Source organism: Astatotilapia calliptera, chromosome 17 (assembly GCF_964374335.1).
Source record: "Astatotilapia calliptera chromosome 17, fAstCal68.1, whole genome shotgun sequence".
Lineage (NCBI taxonomy): Eukaryota > Metazoa > Chordata > Actinopteri > Cichliformes > Cichlidae > Astatotilapia > Astatotilapia calliptera.
The window spans coordinates 452,900-469,901 of record NC_137438.1 but is presented as its reverse complement, the minus strand read 5'-3'; the positions used below and the strand labels follow the sequence as shown (position 1 = coordinate 469,901).

General features: G+C 40.9%; 1 protein-coding gene across 2 annotated transcripts in view; it reads left to right on the top strand.

The window, feature by feature from the left end:
- The window catches only part of kcnc2 (potassium voltage-gated channel, Shaw-related subfamily, member 2), a 123,716-nt gene extending 106,974 nt beyond the window's left edge, over window positions 1-16,742 (top strand). Inside the window, exons 2-5 of one of the 2 annotated variants that reach the window (XM_026148176.2) lie at window positions 4,883-5,816; window positions 7,914-8,084; window positions 14,425-14,519; window positions 15,115-16,742. In XM_026148176.2, coding sequence (XP_026003961.1) covers window positions 4,883-5,816; window positions 7,914-8,084; window positions 14,425-14,486 — 1,167 coding nt within the window. In that variant the 3' untranslated portion in view covers window positions 14,487-14,519; window positions 15,115-16,742. Of the gene's footprint in view, window positions 1-4,882; window positions 5,817-7,913; window positions 8,085-13,412; window positions 14,520-15,114 lie in introns of both variants that reach the window. The other variant, XM_026148175.2, reaches the window with a different exon arrangement.
- The last annotated feature ends 260 nt before the right edge of the window (window positions 16,743-17,002 follow it).

Sequence of the window (17,002 nt, the reverse complement as noted above, 5' to 3'; positions counted from 1 at the left end):
AGAAAGATATGCTTGAGATTTCAGTCATGCTTAAAGCAATGCCAAAGGTTATTGCTGTGCTAGTTGCCCTTGGAGACCAAGATGCTCAATTCAGTCTGCAGAATAAATCCACTGGACAAACAGAGCAAACAACACAGTGATGATGTTTTGTTTTTTTTGTTAGTGTGTTAAAAACACCAAATCAGCTTCAGAGGCACCTTTGAGATTCATCGTGTTTAGACCAAGAGTGCATTCAATCATAGAGACCATGTTAGAGTTCACTGATACAACAGCTCTGGTCCTTTAGTAGAACTGATGGATGTTTCCTTTTTGAGGGGAATTTTTCAATGCAGGAGATTAAAAAAAGGCCATATTTCTAATTTGTTTTTCATACAGTGTTCTGTAGTAGAGCCCTCCTGATTAACTGGACTGGTAAACTGGTAAAATAAAATCTAAATCTATCGATCCATTTTCTCACACTTATCCAACATGATGGCAGAAAAGGAGCCACTGTCCCCCCATTCTCTCTTCACACATAATGAAGAATGTTTCATACTTAATGTTTTTTAATTGATCAGCACAAGAATTAGACAAAAAATATAATTAGACAAAGATAACCCGAGGAAAATCAAAATCCAGCTTAAGTGAAAAGTTATTCAAACTACTTTATTAAGGGAACAGCTTTGAAAAACTGCATGTTGTATTTACTTGGGTTCTTTTTTTACTTTGTCTAATTTTATAATGTGTTTAATGAACTGAAACATCGACGTGTGACTGTAAGGAAGAGGACTGCCTTACTATTATTTATATTATAATCTGTATAGCACTTTAGAGAACACCTTGCACTTTATTAAAGGCACCTTATCAAGCACTTCATTTAGCATCGCACTTTCAGCATGGATTTGCACAGTTAAACATTTGCACACAAGAAGTTTAATTGAATATTTACTGGGAATTTCAAAATCAGTTGCTAGCCTTGTTTCAGATCCTGCACAGCTGCTCTTCATCTAGGAATGTGGTGGTGTCTGTGAGGAGAAAGGAATGGTGATTGAGAGAACATAAGCTTTTACCAGTAAGGAAACCTGTGTTCTCTCCAAGGTGTTTGGGCAAATGTTTCCCCGGGGTCCAGACACCATTTAAAGGTTCCGGGAGAGACCATGGGTTAAGGGAGTGTGGGGAATCCTTTGTGCTTGGGTTTTTGGGGTTTTATAATATTGGGTTTGGTGTAGGATTAAAGTCTATAATATTTATTAAATGTGAAATGTATGTATTTATTTATTTATTCAAATTGGTATATTGTATACTGTGGTGGAAGGTTGGGATTTAAGAATTCACCTGTGAGTGGAATAATGGTTTAGTCTGTGACAGCTGAAGGTATTTAAGGCTGCCAGCTCTCATTAGAGAGGGTTGATTGTGCTGTGAAGAAGCTCAAGAGTGAATTGTTTTTAAGGAGAGCTGTATGACAAATAAATATAAGTTTGTTCCACTAAAATTGTCCCGTTTCTCACTGTAAATCCAGCTGCTAAGGGCTGCCTTGTTATAGTGACAAATAAGCAAATAGTTTTTGTCAGCAGTATTGGTGGACATACTTTTTCTACTGTCAAATCTACAGTCTCTACCCCATGTGCACGTGACGTGGCAGCCGTACATGAAGGTCACAGGTCGTAGCTCCTCAGCAGCCGTTATCACTGTGTCTGAAAAACTCTCTGAAGAAGCATGCCACACAAAGGGAGCTCGTCCTCTGGCTAAATTAGATCTGCATTGTTCAGAAATCGACTGAACAGTGTGTGTGTGTGTGTGTGTGTGTGTGTGTGTGTGTGTGTGTGATGCTCCCTGTGCTGGCTTTAAACAGCGACTCATAGAAGCACAGGACTTCTTCATCATGCAGAGTGCATGTGCTGCAATCACATGATAAGTTAGCACTTTTGCATTTTTAACACCTACCATAAATAACCTTGTGAGGCTGTGTGTAAACAGGGGCATCAGTGCTACACCAGCATGTGAGTGTGAGTTCAGGTCCAGCTGCTGTACTGTGACGTGATCCAGCTTTTAAAGGCTGCTGTATGCTACATCCTTTCTCTACAGACGTGAACACATCAGAATTACATCCCAGCATGAGACAGAACTAGTCATTAGTTGGCGCAGCATCCACACAGCTACAGGAAACAGCTCAGGCTGCTCGTTTCAGCCAATGTCATGATAAGACAGAGATGGAGACAGCAGGGAAGGTGAAATAAAGACATCATAAAAGAAACACAGGAAAAAAGAATGAATTTTGAAGTAGTGAATTTTTCCATTTTTCTGTTTAATGTACACAAAGAAGCGACTACAAAACAAACAAAACAAACAAACACTGTGAAAATTTAAAAGAGCTTCCACAGGAGCTCTGACCTATCGGGGCATGCAAACTGGAGCTATGGTGGCATCCTGTGGTGCTGGCAAAGGATTGTTTGGTCCTGCTGGTTAGCATGTTACAGTGCATGCCACATATGCTCCATCAGATTCAAATCTGCAGTTTCAAAGCTGGGTCAACACCTTGGCGGGGTGCAGTGTCTTGCAGGCACAGGCTGCTACCATGGGTTGGTGCCTGTCTTTGGTAGGGTTAAATGTAAAAATAATATCTACACGTACAGCAGTAGTCTTAGATTTCTAGCAATACATTGCATTCTAATAACGTGATCAGTATTTGTCATGTTGCCTGTTGTGGTTGTGGCTGATAAGCACACTTGTAAACCCTGTAAACCAGCGGTCCCCAACCTTTTTTGCGCCACAGACCGGTTTATGTCTAACAATATTTTCATAGACCGGCCTTTCAGGTGTCGCAGATAAATATAACAAAATAAAACCAGTACCGGTACCAAAAAATGTATTCATAACACACAGGAAAAGACCCAGGGAAACAGAGTTAATGATAAAAATGATTAAAAAAATAACGCTAAAAACCGATAAAAACCTAAAACCCATGAATTTCACACCTGAGCCTCAACTCTCGCACGGCCCAGTACTGGTCCGTAGCCCGGGGGTTGGAGACCGCTGCTCTAAACCACAAAAACAAACTTTTTACTCATTCAGCTCTCAAAAACTACGCTTATATTTTGTATTCAAACCGTGCATGACGTGAAAACCCGTCTCAGTTGTTTAGATCTTGCATTTTGGAATCCTTCAAACAGTTTGGACAGACTCAGCCACGGCCCTCGAGAGGGAGCATTATTCTTCTGAATGATGTTTATTTTTGCAGCAGGTATCAGAATTTGATTGCATCCAGATTGAGTCCGATGATTTGCTTAATTTCTTAGCAAAATCAGAGTAAAATCCTTCACATGCAGTGCACTGTACTGCAGAGATTTATTGTGTTAGTTCAGAAGTGACATCCCACTGCAGCAATGGCGTCTTGTTTACCTTCGCCTACAGCTTGGATCAGTCTGTAGTAGAGGAAAAATAAACTCATAGCCCAATGTCAGAGGTGGGAACTGAACAGCCTTGTTATATTGCCTCTGTCAAACTTTTTACAGCACTTTCTGCATATCTATCTACATATACTATATAATCAACAATCTCAAAATACATATAAACTGAGTAATCCACAGTACATGGTGTTTAGTGATACCGACTTATCCCCACACACTGTGCTGAGGCTTTAACTTTGTGCCATTGAAAGTGTATGAACAAAAACACTTACAGGGTAGTAAAGATACATAAAGAGAGGCACTTGAGTGAATGCACACACACAGTTCAGGATCACAGTAACCCAAATAGTGGCAATGATATTTATGAGAGCGTGTGAGTCATGCAATCCAAAACAAGGCAGAGTGTGAAACGACTTCTTTAGAGCACAGTAGGTAGAGCACACCAGTGGAGGGACTGTGGGAGGATGGTGGAGAAGCAGCATACCAGGCTGTAAATCTGCTCCATCTAGCTCTTAGAGAGGGTTGAGCATGTCTTCTTCCACAGCAGCTCAATGTCTGGATTTGAGCTCAGGAAGCTGTTTCCATTAAGGATTTGCAAAATATGTCAAAAACATGAAGTAAAATAGCTTGGGATGTTACTTTAATAACATGCAGACTCCCTCTGGGAAAATGAATAGATTGCTAATGCCAAACTGATGTCAATGATATTTTTATCGTAGATCTATAGATTTAGACTTTACCACTGTGCAACAAATTTCTATCTGCTCAAGGATGTCCAGTAAGGTACGCTACCAGTGAATGAGTTAAGAACAAGTCTGCAACTGGGTGCCAGTTAACCTATTATAGCATAGCAATTTACTATTGACCTTTCAAATAATACTGCATCTTACAGGGTTTGATAAGGTATGGCATTTTCCCAGTTGCCATACGTCACATCTTACTCCAAAGACGATTGCTTAGCACTAACATAAGTGACAGAAATAAGGCCAAAGTCAGTCGATCTATAATTAAGATGATCATTTTTTATAACGTGTTGCTAATAGACATGCCCAGATGTATTAGAGATCAGGGTTTGAACATCCTACAGCAGAATAGCCTTTTTAATTTGCCCTGTAAGCTTTGAGCTATTGGCTCTAGACTAATATAGTAACAGCAGCTAAACTATGAGGTCAGAATGAAGTATGTTTTTGAGAGCGGGTGTGTAACTCAATATGCAAAACCAAATGAAGAGATTCCCCGTCACCTTTCTACACTGGGTTTGAAGTCTACTGGGCCTTTCTTGCTTTACTAGACTGGATCTGCATTCCCAGATTGAGTCTCCGCTCTTCAAAATGATGCAAATGTAATAAACCTGTTGTAGTTTGTCCCTTTCTCATGAGAACACTTAATGAAGGATTTTGGTGTCAAATCTATCCTAAATAGTATAGGAAGCCATGGTTGAAATGAAATGTAATGGCGATAATGTGTTTTTCTCTATTTTGTCTTCTTTCTCTTAGTTTATTGCCTTCGTGTCTTTGTTCTTCATCCTGGTTTCCATTACCACCTTCTGTTTGGAGACTCATGAGGCTTTCAACAAAATCATCAACAAGACTGATGTGGCGCGAGACAGCAACGTGACCGACTCAGGTCCACAGTATGAGATCGAAACGGATCCTGCTCTTACGTATGTGGAAGGTGTTTGTGTCTTCTGGTTCACCATTGAGTTCCTGGTGCGTGTGACCTTCTGCCCAGTCAAGTTGGAGTTTTTTAAGAGTCTTCTTAACATCATCGACTTCGTGGCTATCTTGCCTTTCTACTTGGAGGTTGGGCTGAGCGGCCTTTCTTCAAAGGCTGCCAAGGATGTGTTGGGTTTCCTCAGGGTGGTTCGTTTTGTTCGTATTCTGCGTATCTTCAAGTTAACACGACACTTTGTGGGACTTAGAGTACTGGGCCACACGTTACGGGCTAGCACCAATGAATTCCTGCTGCTCATCATCTTCCTGGCATTGGGAGTGTTAATTTTTGCCACAATGATATACTATGCCGAAAGAATCGGCGCCAAGCCCAATGATCCCACGGCTACCCTCCACACTAAGTTCAAGAACATCCCCATCGGCTTCTGGTGGGCCGTGGTAACCATGACAACACTGGGATATGGTGATATGTATCCAGAGACCTGGTCAGGTATGGTCGTGGGCGCATTATGTGCTTTAGCTGGTGTGCTGACGATAGCCATGCCTGTGCCCGTTATCGTCAATAACTTTGGGATGTACTATTCTCTGGCTATGGCCAAGCAGAAGTTACCCAAAAAGAGGAAGAAACATATCCCTCAAGCAGTGCAGGGAGGGTCCCCCACCTACTGCAAAGCTGATCTCAACACCACCTGCAACAGTACTCAAGGTGACCTGTGCCACGTCAAAGGGAGCAGGGTACTAGAACGCAACCGTTCAGGTAAGACCATATGTTTAGACAAAGGTCATATGGAAAACAGAACTAAGACGCTTTGTTTAACAGTTAATTCAGATTACACTGAAGGGGGTTGTTTATGTAGTGACAATGAAGAGAATTCATGAGGGACTTCCTTTCAGTTAGAAAGCCGTGGCCATCTGACAGATTCTACTGATTTCCCCATGTGACCCATAAGCTCCAAAGCAGTTTCCCTACAGATGACTGAGCTGTTTTTACAGCACCAATGCCAAAGGTACAGAGAGTGGGAGATAAGCATTCAGACTCCTTGTTTCCAAGTGTTTCTTCCTGTAAGGATTGCTCATTTGGTGCTCAGACCATAGGTGGCTGTTTTTCCCTCCAGTACCATATCAGTAATTGACTCTGACACATCTGATATTGATGGAAATTAATGTTGACCTCTGTATACTCGCTTTCTTTCAATTCTAATACAGACATTCCTCAGGGTTGGTGCTCCCTACTATCTGTTTATTAAGTCCCTGAAACTTACATTTAATAACCGCAGAATATTTCATGATTCATTGACTGGATGCACAAACAGAATCATTCTGCCGTAGTCACCTCTCGGATTTTCTCAAAGGTCATTTAGAATTTAAGGCTGCAAAGATACTTTCCTCTCATGTGTCCTTTAGATAGGACATATAGATACCAGCTTTGTACTGAGTCTGATAGTTCATACAACCCCCAACCCTATGACATCAGAATATGTTGTTGTTTTAACTGTTGTTGGTAATGGCACACATATTTCTTTTCCAAATCATACAACTTGTTCTGAACAATTACATATTTTTGCAGTTTTTTAAATCAAACAATCACAGTGTAATCAAAGTACAGAATTGTAGCTTTTAATTCAAAGAGTTTTACAATAATGTTTGCATTTACTGTTTATGAATCACAGCCATAGTTCCCATTGTCAGAGGCTCAAAGTAATTGGACAAACTAACATAATTTTAAATGAAAGGATTCAAAACAGTCCTTTCAAGTCTGGAGCCCATGGATCTCATTACATGTATATTTCCGCCACTGAGATGCTCTGCTAGGTCTTTATTTAATTGCCACTCGTTTATAAGTTGTGCCTTCAGTTTTTGGTTTTGCTTTTTTGGGGGAGGGGCTCCTTGCACTGATGTCTCTTTGGATCAAATATAGAGAATTCACCTGTCCAGGTAACATATATGCGAGTTAATTCATTGGAGCCATGAAGGTGCATCTGAAATTAAGACTATGTCAAACAATTGACTCTAATTCCTGAACAGATAATACAGTTTTTGCACCCGTTCAGTTAAAGTCTGCACCAATCACGTCTTCACTGTTTGATTTAAAATCTAATACGTTTGAGGGCACAGATGTATAAATCTGTGTAGCTATGGTAATTGCTAATGCTCCACACTGGTGTTATTTAATCTTGATACTTTTTCATCTTCACCATCCCCCCCAAAAATTGATATGATTCTCCTGCAAAGGGAAACACTGCTATACCAAGGACCTCCACTGTCATCCACAAACTATTAGAACCACGTAAATGTACCAGCCCTTCAATTTTATTACATATTTAATCATAAAAATTGACATGGCCAATTGTGAAACTGTCAGTACGTGTCTTTAGTCCCCAAAGAGGAGCTCTATGACTGCCAGAGCATGTAGTTACACGTTAAGAAGAATGTATTAGCCTGATCTCCTTCCTAATAATGGATGGAAAATGTCACTCAAATACACAGTCATAGCTCTTTTATATAGACAAGGCAAAAACGACATCAGGTTTTGGCTCTATGAATTATGCTGTTTGGCAGGGTTTTCCTTTTTGGGTAAGAATGGAAACATCAGTCTCACCTGTATCTTTTCACAAGGTTAAAGTAAAAACAGATTTCTTGAAATCTTTGAAATCCACAGAGTGTCGTTATTCCATGGATTCAGATCGTAGTTTCTTTCTGTTGAAGGCAGACGTGAGGATTGTAGTTTCATTGCTTGGTAACTTCTTCTGTTGTCATGTCTATGAGGGAAAAGTACCACAAAATCATCAGCTTGGTGTAAATTGCATGAATGAACAAAAGCAAATATGGATGTGCAAATGGATTTTTCTCTCAGTTCTGTCTGTAGACTGCAGTGGGGGCAGCGACCTCACCATGTCTCCTGAGGAGAGGGTTCCCATGCGTAGGTCCAGCACCCGAGAACAGGACCGCCGGAGTGGGGGGACCTGTTTCCTGCTTGCTGCCAGTGATTACACCTGCCCTGCAGACGGAGGGATACGAAAGACAGGTAGTTTAACTGATATGTAAAATTTAACTTTTTTAATGTCATTTAATTCAACATCGAATTAGAACATTGTGATGTGATTTTATAAAGTATTCTAAAAAGCATGCAGATCTGTTGTTTATTGGGAAATCATTGTCAAATCCACGCTTGCTGTTGTGCACTGCTACTGATTAGTTGCTTGAATCATCAGTCATCATTAGTAAAGTTCAGTTTCCTGGAACCACCGGTCTGAATAAACCGCCTATCATTTTAGAAGGTACTATTAAAATCACAGATACTTGTCCAAATGCTCATCAGCTGATCCATGTCCTTAGTGAGTGGCACACCAACATCCCAGGAAGGGAGGAGGCTTTATGTTCAGCCCTAGTCAGCTCAGGTAACGTAACCTGTTGACGTGCTGTCGCGACTCTCCACAGACACACTGCATAACATTTTTGGCCTTTCTAAGGGGCAAACGCATCCCGGCAGCTGACTCAGAACTGTTGCTTTCTTCACAATTTATTCCTGTTTTCTGGTTGCCTGGAAACAGTTGAATACATTTCTGACCCAGTGTCTTTAGTCAACTCATAAACATATTTATAGGGTAGGGTATAAATCACCAATGGATATCAGTCTTATAGCTCTGGCTACCGTTCTTACAAATCCTGTACTGGCTGAGCCCTACCAAACATCATCATCAGAGGATCTGCAGGAAAGAGACGAGGTTTTAGTTTCTGTTTGTAACTCTTGGCCATAAAGCTAATATTTATTTCTAAAGACTGAAGCTAGCTAGGAAGAGAAGCTTACATTATCAGCTCCTGTTAGAATTGATAAATACACTATTTATCAGTTTCTTAAACTTTTTCCCTTGTACCTTTGGTTTTTACATTATTTAGCAAACCATCAGTTCCAATAAAGCAGTTCTTTAAATTTGAGTTTGCAGAAAAATGAAGAAGTCACTTTCCCAAATATTATGAGTTGGAAATAGCTCTGATTGCATGACTGAAATAATGTTTTTCATAAAACTACAGGAATAAAATTCATCTTTATTTGCTGTCAGACTTGCCCTCCTGAATTGCATAGCACATTTCACCTTGTGCCAGTACATTGTGAAAAGGTCAGACTCAGAAAGGGCTTGCTAACACTTTGACCCAGCCTAAAGGTTATTGTTAAGTTTGCACCTGCTGAATTTCCTAAAAGTGTTGTTGCTGTTCTGTATGATATCAAAGGCAGAAAAGGTCAGGAAACTAGTGATGGGATTTCCGGCTCTTTTTAGAGAACCGGCTCTTTCGGCTCGGCTCATTAAAAAGAGCCGGCTCTTTCGCCCCCTGAACCGGCTCTTCAGGTTGTTTTGTTGCTTTAATTAATTTATTATTAACAATAATATGAAATTATGCACAAAAGGAATTACTAATGTAAAAAAAAGAGTGGTTTTATTTATACATGTTTACATATAAACATATGCGGTGGCCCCTAGAGACAAAGCACGTACAAACTCCAAAACACATTTCTAGCGTTAACTGAACTTCCAAAACAGAGCTACTAGATCACTTAAATTACACAATTGAACGCAATGTGTTTGTGTATTTATACACAGGCACTCATATATATTCAAATAATTTAAAAAATGTTCATTTACCTGTTACTACCACACACCAAATCCGGTCGTTGGTACTTGCTGGCTTGTGTAGCCACTAGGTAACAAAAGCTCAACACTGCCCCCTAGCATCCTGGAGCACCTCTGTTGTGTTTTGTACGTGTTTTGAGTTTTTATGTGCTTTGTCTGTAGGGGCCACCGTAAATATACTTTTATTTATTCACTCCACATAAAATGTAATAAATAAATCATATAATACAAAAACCAACTAGTCACAGTTCAACTTTTAACTATTTAAATTTTCAGCTTTTTCCTTTTAAACAAATTTCAAGTGAAACAACACAAAACACTGCAAACCACAACACAATTAAATATAAATTAAAATATGAAAACAAAAAGAAGATGCATATTCTCTGTCATATGGACCTGCATGAATAAACTTTCTGAATCCTTTATCATCCACAGCTGAAAATAGTTGTGGATACAATACCTTTCTGATGGGAGGTTGTTGTCCCTGGCTCTCTTTCTCTCTCTCTCCCTCCCGCTCTGTTCCTGTGCTACTGCGAGTTTAACTATCGCCCCTCCCTCCTCTGCCCAGCAAAGCACAAGGCTCGCGTGCGGAGTGAAGCGAAAAAAGTGCGAGAGAGAGAGAGTGAGAGAAAGAAAAAAAAAAACCCACGGCTCACGATAAGGAGCCGGCTCGCGTCGTTCACGTCAAAGATCTGGCTCTAAGAGCCATTTCATTCGCGACCGACACATCACTACAGGAAACAAAGCACATAAATCAAGCAGCTCGCAGAGCAGAGATTAGTTCAGACTGCAGTTTTTTTGATAGATGCAGATTATCTCTGCTAAATAGAGAACATACCAAAATGTCATTTGGATGCTATGTGAAACATATGTCATTCAGATTGCTTCTTCTATTTACCTGCAGAGACATGAATCTTGTGTTAATCTGCAAAGTAAAGTGGAAGTGTTAAGCCTTGGCTAACTGCCTTGTATGGGAAGGTAGCTGCATCTCCAGGAGCCTAGCTGAATATCCGGCTCCTAATGTTATTGCTGTAAAGCCACCTAGCACTCATTGGATGGCAGGCAAATCAGTGCTTCTGTTCCACTGATTATTTTGCTAAAGCACCCATTATACAAGAATTCTAATGAATGCAAATCATTCATTAGGCTTGCTAACAGAGCCTTATTTTTCATTGCATTAAGCAAAAGAAACAACAACAACAAAAAAAAACAACTGCTGATGGCTTTGAGGTGATTACTGGAGTAGTCTAACAGGTTAACCTGTCCACATCTTCAGCGACAGCGCATCATGATTTTCAGTGAAGTCAGGTGAGCAGCTGTCCCTTTTATCCATCATGGTTGCAGTTGCCGCCACACTGACGGTAATGCATAAAACATGGGTTCCTTTCTTGTTCCTGCTACCTGTTGGCTCAGACCCAGGCTCTCTTTTGTTCTGCTCGCTTGGCTCATTCTGAAAGAGCCCCAGTTTAATTTGCACCCATGCTCTCAGTGAATCAAATGGTGGTGTATGCAGAGTGGTAATGAGGCAACATTTCCATTTGCTGTTCCTCATCAGCCGATTGGCATGCTCCATCACTGCGCTGGCTGCTGTGGCTTGTTTGGTTATTTTGAACCCAATGCAGATTTACTGATGTGCATCACATGCAGCATTTTCAGAAGTTTGAGCTGTTGTTGTTAAGATGATTGAATTACGGTGTGTCGATTATCATCATCATCAGTATGTGTCTGGATTCATACACACACAGTAACATTTGATACATAATCTAAGACACATGCATGTTGTTCATTTTAAGCTACATATTGTGGCTCAATATATGAATTGGTGGTTTATATGTGCACTTGTTAACTTTAACCGTTCCTTGGAAATTTTATCCATTTCTAATGGGAGAAAATACTAATGATGCTGTCACTGGTGCCACAACATGAACGACTTTTTTTTTTTTCTTCAGCCCTAAAGTTAAAGAATTATAATATCTCTCATTTAGCTAAAACTCTGACAGAGTTCACAGAGGTATTTCTCAGGGGTGGAGCTTGCTGTGCAAGTTACAGAAATACAATTACGAAGGAGCTCCGCTGGCTTGCAAAGTTCAAAGAACTTCAAGATACATACAGCTTCAAATGGCAACACATATAATAGATATGCTACTTACTAATTACCTAGCTAACTACAGGGTAGCACGACTGCTCTATTATTAGTTTAAGTTTTCATTACAAGCACCAAGAAACAGAAACACTGTCTACAATATAAACAAAATCAAAAGCTGACTCTTCCGTCCCATATCAACTTTTCATTAAGTAACTAAGCACCACTTTTTCAGAGGAAAGATTGTCAGTAAAGTGAAAGAGAAATGAAGTAGATTCCCAGCATCAGAGGACTGACTACAAATCCAACGAATGTTCCTGTTGTGCGTCCAACACTGGCCTGATCACTGACCTCAGACTCCCTAACCAAAGATAGCTGTGCAGCTTCTTTCTTCAACTTAATTTCACCAAAGCTGCCATCTGTGACGTCGTGCAGCTATGAGGGGCATCTCTGATGAAATTATGGACATGTCGCTGCCGCTGATAGAGAGGAGCAGCCACACGCCAGTAGAAACAGATAACCTTTACCATGACTAATTCACTTGTTCACTGACCATCCACGAGTTAGCAAACCTGTGGTCCAAGATGCTGCAGAACAAATCACAGAGCTTTCTTTTCTGTATCAAGATCTGCAGATGTGGGTCAAAGCAGGAACAAGTTCATTAAAGCAGAATGTTTTCTTAAGAATCTACTTAAAGGAATATTGATCTTTTTAAATGACAGCATTTCGTACTGTTGAAATTCAATATTTCATCTTAAAAGTTTTAAATAAATAGCACAGCTGGCCAAACAGCAAACACAAGTGAGATTCAACTCTGACATGCTAAACTGCTGGCATTGTTACATTTTTGGACCCTAAAGAGAAAAACATGAATACTGTGCATGGTGGGGCTTTAAAGTCTTCCACTTTTTCATCGCTCAATTTTAAAACATTTAGACGATTTGATGTGGCATAGAGATTCTCTTGCCATCTGAAAATATAATATTATTGGGCAATAAATTGATATAGTAGTGCATTGTTCAACAATAAAAGTAGCCTTTTTTTCAACATCTGCTGTGACGACAAGGCTACCAGTAACTCCCTGCTAGCATAGCATGAATGCAGCATAAAGAACAGCTCGGGTTTAAAATGTCGCCACACAAACTTATTTTGTTTCAGAGTAGGCAAAGATTTAAATAAAGAGAATTTAATTTAATTATGCATCGATTTACTGCAGGAACTAAAGATGTGAACAGCTATCGGTGTATCCAGTGTTGTTTGTATTTGTTGTAGATGTAATGGATTTCATATTTCAGTTACTTCAGCAACAATATAGATAGTTTGCACTTAAAGCAATCTTAAGAAGCACTTTTGAGCCAGTCAGGTTGTTTCTTCCTCTCAAGCAGCTCCAGGCCTAAGAATTTCAATATGCTTTATGGCCAGTGTCATGAAATGTGCTGTACATGCACTCACCATACAGTATGCTACTGTTGCTATGTCTCACTCCTGTCTCCTGTCTTGTCTCGGTTCACTCGGCTGGCTCGGATTTGGATCGTTGCCTGCCTGCCTGCCTGCCTGCCTGCCTGTGTGTGTTCATGTCCTGTTCCTGCACAACCACCTCCACCACCACCACCACCACCTTTGTCGCCCCCCTCATCTGAAGGCTATGAGAAATCCCGGAGCTTAAACAACATAGCGGGCATGACTGGCATGGCTGGTAACACTCTGAGGCTGTCTCCTGTGACCTCGCCCTATGGATCGCCCTGCCCGCTACGCCGCTCTCGCTCCCCTATCCCTTCCATCCTGTGAGATGTCCACCTCTGGACCACTTTGACCCCAACCAACCCATATCCGTTCCACTAACAAACCACATCCCTCTGGCATCAAATCCGAACTCTGTTTAGTTCTTGTGACTAGTGGAGAAGTACTCCACCATCGTAGCCAAGAATTGTGTAAATGTCTCGAGTAACCTGAGCAAGTTCTGCGCTTTTCCTTCGAGGTACATCTGCTTAGCTCACATTCATCTCCTGATGTACCTTTTAGCTCGATATTATCATAATGTGAGTCTTGCAATAAAAAAACTGTTACTGGTGGCTTCAGAGGTAGCAGCCATAACGTGTAATAAAGGACATTTAATAATCAGGGATATTAGATGTTGTTATATTTAGATACCTTGAAATAGATGTGCTTCCAGAAAAAGAAAGAGAGATGTCACTTTGTTTTAACCTCACACAAACTGTGACTTTGTTGATGGTAAACTGTGTTATAATTGGGTTGGAGTTGGAGAGGAGGGGCAAGTCGCTTTTCACCCGCTGTTGGGCCTGCTCATGTTTTTGCATGGATCATCCTGTAACCATCGTCTTCAAGCAGCGTGCACAGAGGAGGGGAGGAGAGCTCGAGGATCTGTAGAACAGACTTGGAGTTGTTTCTAGAAAATGTTGTTATGTTGGGATTTAGGCGAGGGAGGGCGTACCCGACTCGTACCATGTCTCATTTTGCCATTGGCTTCAGCAACAATCCACGAGGAGACTGAAAACACAGAAGCCCAGCTGGGCGTTGCTTTCTGCTCATTTGCTGCTATTTCTGAATAACTTTCTCCTCCTCTGTGTCTAATTTTCTTTTTCCTCTGACGTAGTGCCACCAAATCTGTTGTGTTTCTGGTTGTTTACTCACAGATAACTGCAAAGAGGTTGTCTTTACTGGTTTTACACAAGCAGAGAGCAGCGTTCTATCTTAATGGCTTGAAGAAAGGCACCGCCATAGTGGAAAGGTAAAGGAATGAGGGTGCGGTGCCATCTCACCCTTTTCTTGGCTATTTTTCAGTGTGTGTGTGTGTGGGGGGGGGGGGGGGGGGGCATAGACAGGTAGCATTTTATTCATGAGACAATGTCCACAAAAAATAAATAGATGTACGTCCCCAGACTACACAGTTGAAATTGAAGCTAATCAGTCTTTTTGACAATGACAGGCATAAACTGCCTCTGCGTACCAACAGGTGTGGGGAAGCAGACGTAACCATGCAGCAGTGTGCCTCGCCCATCACTACAGTGTGTCTATAGAAGTAGCAGGAGGTTGCTAAGCAACTGGCTCACAACTAGATGCATCTTCCACGTAGCTCGGCAAAAAGTCAAACTATCAGAAAGAGGAGCTTGTCTTTGTCTTTGCACCTAGTTATTGATTCACGCCTTACATGAACGACCCCAGCACACAGACGAGCCTTTAGAAATAAAATTTTGTACTGTTTTGATTTTTGTGCATATATTTTTAAACAGACAGCGTGTGCATGGTGAGATCTGATGCATTTCTTTCATCCAGACATGTGTTTATATTTTATTTAGACAATTCATTTCCTATTTGAATAACAGTGGGATAAATTGTCATCAGTATGAGGACCTATTGCAGTGGGAAGACCTCATTTGGAGCCATAAGGCCACGCCTACAGGACAATAAGGATGAGGACGCACCCGAGAGCCACTGACTGACAGGCTGTCGGTGAGCAGACTGGACAACTCACAAAAAATTCTTATTTTGAAAAGGAGAGGAAAGCAAACTGGGCTCGTCCTTAAAAGAGACTATCTAGTGTGTAGATTCTGCTCCTGTAAATACAAAACAACACAGCACATCTGGGCCATGTGGCTCTGTCCACACATCTGTCTTTTGATATAGCGAGTCAGGTACGAGGCGGCTCGCTGCTACGTTGCGCCGTTGACACTCTGAGTCGATCATATTTCTTGCTGTGATATCCCTCCTTGCAATAAATGTATTGAGACGCATCAGTCGAGGCACTTTGTGTTCAAAACAAGGAGTGTGTTCATATATGAAATTCCACACCGAGTATATACAGTGTAGAGAGGCAACGTTGAACAAATGTGACATTACGATCATCTCTGCTTTTGTTTCTCTCTGTAATTTCAGTAGGTTAATTGCTGCTGTGTGTAACTGTGTGTGTGCGTGCGTGTGTGCGTGTCCTAACAATCCAGGGTAAGGTCTATAGCTTGAAAGGCCCGGTCAGAGAAGACCAGCGAGTGGACTCGATGCTGTCACTCTTGTACATTTAGCACAAACAGAAATGAGACAGAGCTCCCCTGTGATGCAGTGCCGTTGTAGAAGTCCCCTCTCTACCCTGCGTTAGTGCTGCAGACGTTCATCTCTATACAAACCAAATTGTTCTGACCAGACTATTCCTCATGACTCCTGGTGGCTAACAAAAATAACTTGATTCTTCCAGATCTTTCCCCTTGTGGGGGTGAAGCAAACGTGTAGCAGAAGTTTGCCAAGTTATACAGCGGGACTTCTAGAATGGCTACATCTGCACCGTAGCAATCCCACATACCCACACAATCAGATTGGATTCGCAATAAGCACCCGAAAAACAAAAGCACCGATCCACACTGTGATTTCAGGAGCCTGTTAAAACAGGAAGGTGAAGGAAAACGAGTGAAAAAGCAGCTGGAGAAGCTGCCAGGCGAGATCTGAAAGTGGCACAACCGGCACAGTTGTAGGCTAGCTGTTCCAGTGTCGCCCTGAACCCACCATCCTCCTCATGTAGTACACACGCTGCTTCACTCTTTGAATTGACAAAGGGGTACCGTTCTTCGTGTATTTCTAGGATGATGTTATAACTTGAAAAAAAAGGTGTTTATTTTTTTGAAACCAGAACATGTATTTTTGTGTCTTACTGTGGAGTACTTTGCTCTTTCCTGTAAAGTCCTGGTAGTCTGATGCTGTGCTTCTACATCGTGTCCTCCAACTGTCAGGCTTTTGATCCAAGTTCATGTTTCGTATGTTTTACTGTGAGCATAATTCTAGTTTTTGTAATTCTGTATTTGTGGAGCCTTTTGTTGGCAAGTGCATGCTGAAAAGAAAAATCATTATGTCAAATTGTAAAAAAAAAAAAAATAAGATGACATATTGTATATCACGTTCAAAACAATGTGTATAGAGTAAAGGTAAATACTATGTGAGAGACTCACATAAACTATTTATCTTTTAACAGATGGTCTCTGTCTTTGCTTAATTTCACCTATTTTCTTCTTGGTTGTCAGAAAAACACAAATGTGTGTTTAACCTTCACGCACACCACACAAACCCTCACTTTTCATATAGGAGTCAATCGTCTCCACTTTTCTAAATAGAAAATCGACTTATTTCTTTTGATAATGCTTAACTTCACCTATTAAACCACCTTCAAACTTTCCCCTTTACATTAGTGACTCAGGTCTCTGCGCACAGAAAAAAAAAAAATCTAACCTG